Source organism: Xenopus laevis, chromosome 3L (genome assembly GCF_017654675.1).
Source record: "Xenopus laevis strain J_2021 chromosome 3L, Xenopus_laevis_v10.1, whole genome shotgun sequence".
NCBI classification, from domain to species: Eukaryota; Metazoa; Chordata; class Amphibia; order Anura; family Pipidae; genus Xenopus; species Xenopus laevis.
In genome coordinates, this window is record NC_054375.1 from 70,579,344 (window position 1) to 70,591,738 (window position 12,395).

The following is a 12,395-nucleotide window of genomic DNA, read 5'->3' on the forward strand; positions in this document are numbered from 1 at the left end:
TGCATACAGACCCAGGGGTTAGGCATCATTGGTCACTAGTATCAAAGCAAATAATACAGACAGTAGTCAAATACATTCGAAAATGCATAACTTATTTTGATTAGCTTCCTTCTAAATTTGCAAAGCTTTATCATGCCAGGTCAGCTTTCCCAATTAAAACGACCCTGTAGCATTAAAAAACACACATATAAAAGATGAGATCTGGCATGGGGGAAAGCACTACTGTATTTACAAACTGCTTTCTGTTACAGCATAAGTTATGTTGCCTCAGTATATTTGCAGCCCATGATTCGATAAGCCCAGAGCTTTGCAATGTACTCAGTTTGGAACAGCAGTAATGGAGTCAATAGATCTAGAAAGTTTATCTACTTTTGCTTTCCAGCTCAAACAAATGAAGTTTTCCTCACCTTGGCAAACCCTCCCAAAGTAGTGACTCTGGTGTAAAGAGCATGAAGGTCCAGTTCTCTGCCACCAACAGCTGGAATCTTCTTGAAGCCAGACCTGTGCAGACAAAAAGAGGCATGGGATTGGAGGACAAGAAGAGAACATGCAACATAACAAAAGCAAATAAGCATTTGGCATCACTGCAATTATATAGCGAACAGTTGCACTGGGTATATTGGCAAAACGCAGTGGTGCAGTTTCTCCACTCATCAAAATTGGGTTTTATTTACACATGAATATCAGCCAATTTCTAAATATATAGATATAGTTTTAAACACATAGCGACTATTTCTGTTTGCATATGCAAATGTAAGTCAAGTTCTTCATGTGTATATCTACTTTTTTCAGTCATAGGTCTCTGCCTGTTCACATAAAGTAAGGCAAGTGCAATCCAGGAAGAAAAAACATAAAGGCCACAGGCAGACAAGAGACTTTAAAGGCAACTGAGTGGCATGTGAATGATAGTTTCTCAAGAGAAAACTATACCCTCCTTTTTAACTAATTCAGTTGGACTAATGTAAAAATAGGCACAAACTATCTATTTTTTTTTTTTTACATACCCAGTTTCACGGATTGAAAGTATTGATACTCCTACAATTTCCAAATGTCCCTTAGGCTTAGTGTCATTTAACATCACCCTCTGCTTTCCAATTTTAATTAAAATAATCTTATTTCTATTGTTATTACAAACCAGAGGAATTTCACAACACAGTTATGTGGGATTAACTTCAACTGCCATGAGTGGAGGAATTCAAATCCATATTTTCCAGGAAAAATACCAGTGTTCTAAAAACTCAGTTTGTTCACTCTAAGTAATCAATTATCTGACTACAGCGAAGTCATACAATATATAGAGACCCAACATATTTCAATTAAAGGGAAAGTTTAACTTCAAATTAACTTTTAATGGATGACTTCACATGGTATCTGACCAATCACCCACAAGCTAAATGGATGAATATCATATGAGGGACATCTTAATACTGTCCTGTTTGCTAGGGCCGGCAATCCAAATGACTGGAATAGTTGGGCCACCATACACACCAAATACTGCATAAAATGACTGTGTTGTAATGGTATGGCTAGCTTTATTATGTTATAGAGTGACCTTTTCTAAGTATTTTTTCAAGTAACCTTCATATTTTGTCTTGTATGCCTTTTTTTTTTTTAATTATTCACCTCCTTATTCTGTCCATCTCCTGCCTGTAATAGAAAAAGCTATATAATTTTTGGGGGTGACTAACTCATACAACTATAAAGTCACAGTCTTGAGAGTTCAACATTATGGCTATTCTTAACTGTTTTTGCATTTTCCGCCCATTTTCTAATCTTCCATTCTGACTTCCAAACAACTACCACAGTGCTAAACCAAAGAACCCAGACAGCAACCAAAACCAAACCAAAAGTGCTGCAGAACAACTAAATACTAATGGCAAATTCTCTGAGAAATGCTGTTAACCTTATAAAAAAGTTAACTGTAAGGTGAATTACTTTAAAGGGATACTGTCATGGGAAAAGTCATCATCATCAGTTAATAGTGCTGCCAGTAGAATTTTGCACTGAAATCAGTTTCTCAAAAGAGCAAACAGATTTTATTTATATTTACAGTAATGGGGCATGGGGCTAGACCTATTGTCAATTTCCCAGCTGCCCCAAGTCATGTGACTTGTGCTCTGATAAACTTCAATCACTCTTTACTGCTGTACTGCAAGTTGGAGTGATATCACCCCCCTCCCCCCCCCAGCAGCCTATCAACAGAACAATGGGAAGGTAACCAGATAGCAGCTGCCTAACACAATACAACAGCTGCCTGGTAGATCTAAGAACAGCACTCAATGTAAAAATCCAAGTCCCACTGAGACACATTCAGTTACATTGAGTAGGAGAAACAAAAGCCTGCCAGAAAGCAGTTCCATCCTAAAGTGCTGCCCCTTTACTGAAAGCACATGACCAGGCAAAATGAACTGAGATTGCTGCTTACACACCAATATTAAAACTAAAAAAATATTTTTTGTGTAAACAGTGTAATTTAGAAAATAAAAAACACATTTGAAAGCTGGATAGAATCCGAAGAAAAATGCAAATATTTAAAAGAAAAAATGAAGACCAACTGTAAAGTTGCTTAGAATTGACCATTCTATAACATACTAAAGGTTCAAAGGTGAACCACCCCTTTAAATGCTTATTCTGCCCTAAAGGAAAAAGCCAAGATCTGTGTTTTTCTGCTGGACTGTGCGCTTATTTCTCACAGACCTAATTGTTGAGAACCCTGTGTGGGAATCCATATCAAACCCTATTAGACTGGTACTGATCTTCTAAAATGGAAAAGTGATAACTCCCATTAGACGTACATATGTAAGTAGACATGAATGCTATCTTTCACTGACCCAAAATTGAATGGGCCTGCTCAAGCCACAATACAGTACCTAAAAAAAAAACACCTAAAATATGTGCTCAGAAAAAGATACTGCCTCATGCACACATATGTATGACAGTATGGACACTCACAGTGTATGTTTGGAGCAGTTTGTTGCTCTTACACTCAAAGCCCCCACCACCAAAGCTGAACTGAAATTGTATAAAAGCACATGTTCCTGTTTCATGCAGGCAATTATCTTGGTGCCAAACTCCTTCATCTGTATGGAACTGCATGGAAGGCGGTGCAATAGGTTTCTGTGTGACCAGTCAAAAGAGATTTTAAATTGTTGGTGTGGGTACAGGCCCAGTGTGGCCGTAGCATAAATCTTTTCCAACCTCTACCATGGGGTGAACAAAAATATCGAAAGTATCCTACTCGCCTACTTTAACTTTAAAAGATTTTCATCCCTCTGCTTCCTGTAGCATCCTGAAATTGTCTTACAAGACTAATAAGGTAGTACTGAATCATTAACCGAATCAACTGGAACTTGGGTGTTTTGGTGGTCGATGCTGCCCCCCCCCCCCATCCTTACCTTTATGACATTCTGATGGAAGCAAGGGGGGAATACTAAACAGAAAATATCTAATCAATGGATTTACTATAGAGATGTTATCTTTGAAGGGGGTCATAGATATGTATAATTGGAAAAAACAAACCTGTATAAATGCAAATATCCTGTAAATAACATCCTTAATCAGAGCTTAGTGATGTTGTGGGCTGTAATTATTTCAGAGAGATGTAATGAATCACATGACTTATTTAAGCTGGTGTAGAATAAAAAAATATATATCCCCAGTTGTAAAATATGAGGATCTACGACCTGTTTAAATTCACTTAGCCTCACATTTTTATATGGTCAAAGAACAACTCCTTGGCTTTGAGTATCCTTATAATTGAAACTAGGGGGTCCATTATGGAGTGCCTTCTGTTGACAATATACACCACATGACTAGGTGCAAATACAAGAAGATTTATAAGCAGTAGAAGTGATAGGACTCGTGTCTTGAACATAAGAGGATTTTTAAAATGTTTCGGATAAATGCTGAGCGTGTCTTCAGGTTCCATATTTGACTGAAACAGTGAAAATAAAGTCCTGTTTTTCAACATTTTCAAAAGACATAAATGACCTGTGAGTGCTGTAACTTCTACTGTTTATAGTTCACCTTTAACTAGCACTCATGGTGTTTATGAAGTGAATTCTGTTTGGCTATATAGGTTTTTTACAGACATGCATACATATTGTCCCCTTCATAGAATCCATTTGTATAGTAAATAAACAAACATTTTCAAATTAGGATTTCCAACTACCATTCCAGGTGCAGAATAAAGATACTCTTAGCAAGAATGCATGTGAATGAGCACTCCCCAATAGTTAATACTAGCACATCTTAAAGATAAGAAATTCCATGAAAATAAACCACTGTAGCAGATATTCTCTGTGTATCACACTGTACATGATACACTTATAGCACTTCATGTGCATGGACACGGTCTACTTGAATGAAGCTTCTCTTTCTGTGGAGCTTGATACACTTTTCATCCTTACCAGAGCTGTGGAGTCTAAAGCAATTTTGAGTATCTGGAGTTGCCAAAATTGTACAGACTCCGAATAATTTTAAATGCAAGCACTGAAAATAATCAAATCAGATTTAAAAGCTTATATGAAGGAGGATATGGCAGAAGCAATTCTGTTTCTAAGAACAATACTTTAGTTAATTTTGGATTGTATTTAGCAGTTATTCTATGGCTATATGTCAGGTTCAATTAAAATATTTAAGTTGTTTTAGGTTTTCCAGTTACTTTTGGTTTATGTAGTTTAACTTTCATATTGTTTTAGAAATAAAGCATGTGGTTTATATTTTTGAGCTTTGGCAGTGATAAAATTCCTTGTATATTGTGTACTTAACTTATTTCAGTCAACATGGAAATTACATTAGGAACAGCAACACAAAAAATTAAAGTGTTCTAAAGTAATTAACATATAATATTCTGTTAGCATGCATTGGCACAGTGTTTGCTTCAGAAAGACTAGTATAGTTTATAAAAACAAGCTGCTGTGTAGCCATGGGGTCAGCAAGCTGCTTAAAAAAAGAGAAAAGGCACAGGTTACATAGCACATAACAGATAAGCCATTTCCAATAAAATTGTGTTTTATCTGTTATCTGCTATGTAACCTGTGCCTTTTCTTATTTTTTCCAGCAGCTTCAATGGCTGCCCGCATGGCTACACAGTAGTGATGTGCGGGTTGGGATTTCCCCGACCCGCACTTGACCTACCTTAGCCGCGTGCATCCATCTTCCGGGTTGCTTTTATAGACCCACCCACCAATGATGTCACAAAAGGGGCGGGCGAGCAGGTGCATTGTCTATAAAAGACAAACCCAGAAGTCGGAAGCTGGCATTTGACGGTGGCAGGTGGGAGAGCAGGAGAAGAGCTCACCCCATACCCGAAGAAGAGTGTGAGGTCGGCCCGAACCTGTCCGACCCGTGGGTATAAGGCCAGCCCGCACATCACAACTACAAAGCAGCTTATTTATATAAACTATGTTAGTCTTTATGAAGCGAACACTGAGGTTTTACTAGTGTAGAGCAACAGTACATTATACTTTAATACACTTTTGGTGTTACTGTTCCTTTAAAAACAGTCGTTGAGGTACCATAAACTGAGGAATCAGAGTCGAAAGATTTATTTACCAACTCAACAGCCCTGCTCCTTACTTTGGGCACAAAAGTGATGAAGAGACCTTTAATTAAAAAAAATTGTATTTCTGGTGCCAGTATATGGATGGACTCTTCAAATGACAGCCTCAACCTTTAACTCACTCATTTAATTCACTGTTTGTATAAATACATTTAAGAGAACAGCACCATAAGTCCAGACAGACAGGTGCTGCAAGTAGATCAGCACCATTATGCAGAGAAAGGACAACAGGCCTCCACTTTAAAACAGTGATCCCCAACCATCGGTTTGCTTTGAGTACCCCCCTACCCTTTTAATAATGACCCCAGTGACTTCAAAGCAGGAGCTTATTTTTATATTCCCTGCATTATACGTTTTGGATGTATATAGGCCAAGCATAATGCAGACGAGGAGGACCCCCTTTTCATTCTTCAAGGCTTCCCCACATTCTTCACATTTCAGTGGGGTTCACAGGTATAAACAAACATGGGGATCCCTGCCTTAAAGCTTGCTTGGTACAAAGATTTTTTTGCAGATATATGGGAATAACAGCTGGGTGGCAAAGCTGCTGCAGATGTTGCCTGGGCAAGTAAGAGCATCCTCAGCTAGGACATAGGTATCCGGCCTCTCTGTTTGGCAGAAAACCATGTCCTAACTAAGGATGGCCAACCTGAGGCCTGGCACTGTTACACTTCAACTCTGGGCAGGTGAATGGTACTGAACTGCGGAGCACAACATATAAAATAGAAAGTGTGGAATTGAAAGCTAAGGAGAGTACGTTGAACCTGTGGCAGCCCAGCTGTTGCTAGTTACACTTCCCAGCATCCCACCTGCAGGCAGGACACTGGGAGTTGTAGTCCAGCATCAGCTGCCGATTAAAGCTCAGTGGCCAAAAGTGTTGAGTGGTCAGGTCCGCATGAGCATATGATGCCCAGCCCCCCCTCTTTCTATCAAGTGCAGATACTCATTGCCGCTACATGCTCACCCTCTGCTCTCGTGGAACTGCCGCAGCTCATCCAGGAAAGCCTGCCCCTTCCTCCGGTGATCGGGCTCCGGTTTTCCCGTCGAGTTGGACATTGTTATTTCCGGCGTCGGAGGAGGAGGGCCGAGCCGTGTCCTCAGATAACCGGTTAGTTTCGTCCAGAGGAGCAGGCAGCAGTCCGTTTGGCAGGGTGGCGGCCTCCCCCTCGGCTCTCTCTCAGGAGAGCAGGGTGCCTGGGCCGCTCATGAAGCGCACAGGAGGGAAAGCGCACAGGGGGTCGGGGGATGGGGCAGGCGGCACGAGAAAGAGAGGGAAAAGTTCAGGCCGCGGGAAGAAAGAAAGAAAAACAAATAACGTCGACAAGTAGTGACGGCGCCGAACACAATGTCGGCCCGAGCGGCGGCTGTGCTGTAGCGGCTGGAAGAGGCGCCCGCAGCTCTTGGCTGTCTGGATCCCAGTGTTCAGCACGAGCGGCCGGCTGCTCTCTGTCTCATACGGGACATCTCTGTGCCGGGCCGCTACGGGCTCCCTCTCTCCCTTTGTGTGAGTACCGCCGGCCCCGGTCTGTGCGTGACTTGATGTGAAATGGCGGCTGCGGCCTCCTCGGCTCTTCCCCTTCTGGGGCTCCTCTTTCTTGTAGTTCGCGCACCGGCTGCCCAGCACAGCGGCGCCCGCGGAATTCAGCGCTCTTCGCTCTGCCTCACAGACAAAAAGATCTCAGGCCGCGGCGGCCACTGCTGCTCCTGCCGCTGCTGCTGGTGAGGGGGGCAGAAAGCGCAGAACAGCGCCCCCTTAGAGTCGGCCGCAGGTACTACACACAGGGCCTGCACCTCGGCTCTCGCTGTAGCGCGCACCCCCTCCAGCCAAATGTGCACGCGCAAAAGGGGGGGAGGCAGACGTTATCCGCGTGAGCTGCCTTCTCGAGGTCCGCATCGCGCGCGCGATTGGGAACAATAGAAAAGAGGAGCCTTGCTTGTGTGCAAGGATTAGGGGTGGTGTGCAAAGAGACAGCCTCCAAGACAGGCGGAGGAGACTCTTACAAACAACCGTTGGGAGATTTTAGGGACCGTAGCAAAAGCTTCGCTTTATTGATGTTATTTTAAATGATGACGTCAAGGGCTTAAAAAGGAGTCTCCCACAACAAGTGTTATTGCTTTGTGTGAGCATTAGACAGGTGGCGGGAATCCCCCACACTCCCTGCTTTAATTCAGCAGTTGTAGCATATGAGCTGCTTCCCATCGGAAGAACTGGTGGGTCTGTAGTACAGTGATGGCGCGAGTAATAAGAGCCGGCCAATATGTGGGCATCTTTCTTTCACTGCGGGGGTAAAATACCGGCCTGCAACAGGGCAGGGTTACTTTTCCTTATTGTATTTGGAAATGCAGGCACATTTTAACCTGGTTTTATGTAGATTGATACTTAGTTACCCCGAATAACTCTGGCGGTGTAATGGAAACATGTTTGTGTGCTTCTTAAAATTCCCTCCTTCTCTGCTCTAAGAGCGCAACATTGTATCAATGTCAAGACTCCACGTCCCACAATGCCCTGCGTGCATTTCTTTGTAGAAGGAGGATAATGAAGGGAGCGAGGCATCGTGGGAAATGGAGTCTGAGCTGGAGGAGAGTTGATATCTGATACATTTCCTATGTAGGCTGACAAACACAGAAGCAATGGACAGGAGGAACTGCTGAAAGTTGTCTTAGAATTCCATTTATTTCATCAAGCAATGGGTGGCCCTTATCAATCTTCAAACTGCCATTAGACAATATTTCTTGAACCATTTGTGCATTTTTTTATTTAAACTCCTGTTAGGGACCTCTGCCTTTGGAACCCAGTGCAGTTGCCTCCTTACCCACACCTTCACGCAAGAGTCAGTAAAATCTCCACTTCAGAAACGGTGACAGGGCGACGATCCTCGTGCGGTGCTCAATCTCTCCTCCCTGGCTATCTCGTATAGAAGGCATGGAGGAAACATTGAGCGCAAGCGGAGAATCGGTAAGTTATTTCTTAATAAAGACTTTGCAAATTTAAAGTTAAATGTGTCTTGGTGCTTTTTTTAGGTAGAAACACAATTTTTTTTAATTATGTTACTGGTCTTTTAAAGTGCACCTGTCACCCAGACATACAAGGCTGTATAATACAAATAAGCGGGAAATCCCTTTTTTATATATGCTAAAGCATTCATAATTGTAAACTCATTTAAAAATCTCAGCTTTCAATCAAGCACTTGCTAGATTTCACCCCCTTTCCCATATTCCCTCTCTCGTTACCATTTAATTGTGTAGCCAGGGCATGGGGATGGACATCGGATCCCTCATTCTGATGCACAAACAAGATTTTGAGATGATGCAAGGATAATAACAGTGCCCACAAAATGGCTCTTGCCTCCTTGTTATAATTATGAATTCCCAGACTGAAGGGAACAAGATTCATATAATTTATACAGTGTAATTAAAGTTAATTTTGATGACTAACAAGATAAAATAGGATTTGGAATATTTTTTTTCGGTGCTGGGTCCCCTTTAAAATCAGGGTATATAAAATTGAGGTTTCACTGCATATTATCTTTCCTTTATATAGCACCAACATATTCCACTATGCTGAATGGACATTATGCATCAGTCCCCTTTCCCAGTGGAATTTATAGTCTAAGGTCCCTATCACATTCACACTCACTCTGGTTAATTTTATCAGGTGACCATTAACCTGCCTGTATATTCATGAGAGGAAACGAGTGCCCTGAGGAAACCCACTCAATCATTTGGGGGGGAGGGGGACATACAAAGTTGTTGTAAATAGGTTTAATTCCTGCTAGGGCACTAAGAAAATGCAGCAATGCTAACCCATGCGCACTGTAGTCCTCAAGATAAGCGCATATACAATGTATCTCTAAAAAGGCTATATTTAGTGGATACACAAAATAAAAGCTATATGTATTTTGAACTTTCACCCTGCTTTAGGGATTTAATTAGCCAGAAAATGAGTTCTTATTTGCATTATCACCTTATAGTTTGCATTATTTATGCATCATTCAGTTTAAGCAAGCAGCCCAGTATGGATGAATGTCAGCCACACAGAATTATGCTGCAAGTTAGTAGTGCAAGTACCACTTTAGTAGTGATAATACATTTCTATATAGTTTACATATTGTAAGGTTCTATTAAGATTTCCATCATGTTACAGCACATTTGGGTGATTTGTATCGTTTAGATATGAAACGCGTCAGGATGTAATGGTTTTAACGTGTTGAAATAAAAGCTGAATTTTACCAAAAGAGGTTTCTGGGGTGCTTGCCGATCTTCTTCATATCGCATTTGGGTGATTTGCCACATCTCTTGCAATTCCCCTAGTTTGACACATGCCCCCACAACCAGGACCGCCATCAGAAATCGCAAGGCCCCATACGACAACATTTCCTGGGCCCCCTGGGCTACGTCCACCGCAAGCCCCATCTTCAGGTCCGCCCTCCCCACCACACAGTAAAAAAACAAAAAAAATTATTGGTGGCTAGGGTTCCCTCATGTTAATAAAAAATAAAAAGATATTGGTGGTCAGGGCCCCCCATAAAAAACATTTGTGGACAGGGCCCCCCCATTAAAAAATATTGGAGGCTAGGACCCCACATGAGAAAAAAAAATTGGTGGCCAGCCCCCCCCACATTATAAGAAAATTGGTGGCCAGGGCCCCTTTAAGTCCATGCCTTCCTGAAGTCAGCAGCTCTCAGAAAGATGGGGGGCCCGGCTAATCAAGTAAGTGTGGCGTGGCCGGGCCCCCCACAACTCTCCCCCCTGATGGCTGCCCTGCCCACAACTGTCATGAATGTGTTTGCTGGTATAGTCTCGCAGGACTTGGGGTCTCTCTATGAACTTACCATGACTAGAGGACTAAAGATTGTGACAGCACTTTGGAACCAATGGAATCATTATCAAACACCATCGCTTATTGAGAATATTTAGTTGCTGCAAGTGGCATGGCTTTATCTACCAGTCTTATTTTTCAAATGAATTTAGGTTGTGAGTTCTGCACCGCAGAAGGGGGTGGGAGGCCCCCTTTGTATTGCATGTGGAGGTTTTTTGTTTTTCTGTTGCACTTAACATAGCCTCTTCTCACAACTGGGTTAACAGTAGAGCTCATGATATATTTAATCCATACCTACAGTTTAGTTTGGTGGTAGTAGCCAGTGGCATACCTACAGGGGGTCTGCACCCCTTGGGGCCAGCTGTAACCATTATAAAGCTTATTGTGGGCTGCAGAGCAGGGGAATGTTTTTGGCGTGCATTCGAAGGGATGACCCTGGTGCACATCCTGCAGCTGGACCCAGCTGTGTCTAGTTACGTCACTAGAAGTACTATCATGTTGTAGGCTATGTTTCATCAGCAGGCACTGGGCATCTGATTACATCTAAATAAGAAAGGATGGTGCTAAGTACATGAGGTGGTTCAAAAAATACTGAAACTTGGGCAAGTGTGTTATCTTAACAGGACAGTAATCCCAATTGTAAAACCACAGAATCTCTGGAGTGGATCAGAAATAAAATATGAATCCTATACAATATGTTTCTGTCATTACATTCAAATATTGAAATGCACCAACAATGTGTGATTATCCTGTAGAACCTGGGAGCAAATGTGCCTGGGAGAATGGGCCAAAATCACTTCCAAAGTGTGCTAAAATGGATTATACTTACCTCAAAAGATTTAAAGCTATTACTGCTGCAAAATATGGCTGTGCAAACTATTTAAATTGAAGTCATTGAAATACTTATGAAAGCATTTTTCTTAAGATTATTTTTGTAACATAATTACATCAGGTTAAAAAATGTAATTTTCAGTTCTTTGAAATAAGAATATCAGAACAGCATTTCAGTGTAGAGAGTGTACTTCAGTAGGATGAAGGGGGAAAATGGTTTATATACAGGTATTGGACCCATTATCCAGAATACTTAGGACCAGGATAAGGGGTCCTTCCGTAATTTGGATCTCCATTCCTTAAATCAACTAAAAATCTAATTTAAACATTAATGAAACCCAATAAGATTGTTTGCCTCTAATAAAGATAAATTATATCTTAGTTGGGATTATGTACAAGGTTCTGAGTAACCAATCAGTGACTTGAGGGGGGCCACATGGGCCATAACTGCTGCTTTTGAATCTGATCTGAGGATTGCAAACTCACTGAACAGTTATGTCCCATGTGGTTCCCCTTCTAGTCGCTTACAAAGGGCTCTTACAGACGAGCGTTTGAACTCACACAGGCGCATGTAGGCGCCAAACTCAGGAAAAATGCAGCATGTTGTGTCTCAACCTGTGTTCGGCGCCTACATGCACCTGTGTGAGTACAGCCCCATTGAAAAAAACTGAATGCCTCTACTCCTGCAATCCCCTGTGGCTGAACGCATAAAAACGAAATGCAGGGGAGCGCAGCTTCACACGCTCGTCTGTAAGAGCCCTTTGTAAGCGACTAGAAGGGGAAACACATGGGACATAACTGTTCAGTGAGTTTGCAATTGATCCTCAGCTCAGATTCAAAAGCAGCAGTTACGGCCCATGTGGCCCCCTCAAGTCACTGATTGGTTACTGCTTGGTCACCAGGGTAACCAATCAGTGGAAACCAAGAGAGCTGAAAAGCAGGAAGTAGTTTTCTGGCTATTATGTTAGACATCCAGTCACTCCAGCCTTTATACATTACATTTTTGGCTAACTAACTATATTAGAAACATTTTTTATTTAGCACAGTTCCTTTAAGAACCCCCCAGTGAATTAACTGTTGTCTTTCCCAATATCCCAGCAATACTCTGTGCTGTCCTGGAATACACGCATGAGCAGTAAAGGAAAAGAAAAAAAAATTGGAAATAAGGAATAGTTATCAATT

The 12,395-nt window shown here is 41.8% G+C and overlaps 1 protein-coding gene across 2 annotated transcripts in view; it reads right to left on the bottom strand.

Annotated features, from left to right (window-relative positions):
- Positions 1-8,426, bottom strand: part of arid2.L (AT-rich interaction domain 2 L homeolog) — a 54,193-nt gene extending 45,767 nt beyond the window's left edge. For both annotated transcript variants that reach the window (XM_018252522.2, XM_018252521.2), the window contains exons 1-2: positions 6,528-8,426; positions 408-501 (exon numbers count right to left, since the gene is read on the bottom strand). In XM_018252522.2, the coding sequence (XP_018108011.1) occupies positions 408-501; positions 6,528-6,619 (186 nt within the window). In that variant the 5' untranslated portion in view covers positions 6,620-8,426. The remainder of the gene's footprint in view (positions 1-407; positions 502-6,527) is intronic.
- Between the last annotated feature and the right edge of the window lie 3,969 nt (positions 8,427-12,395).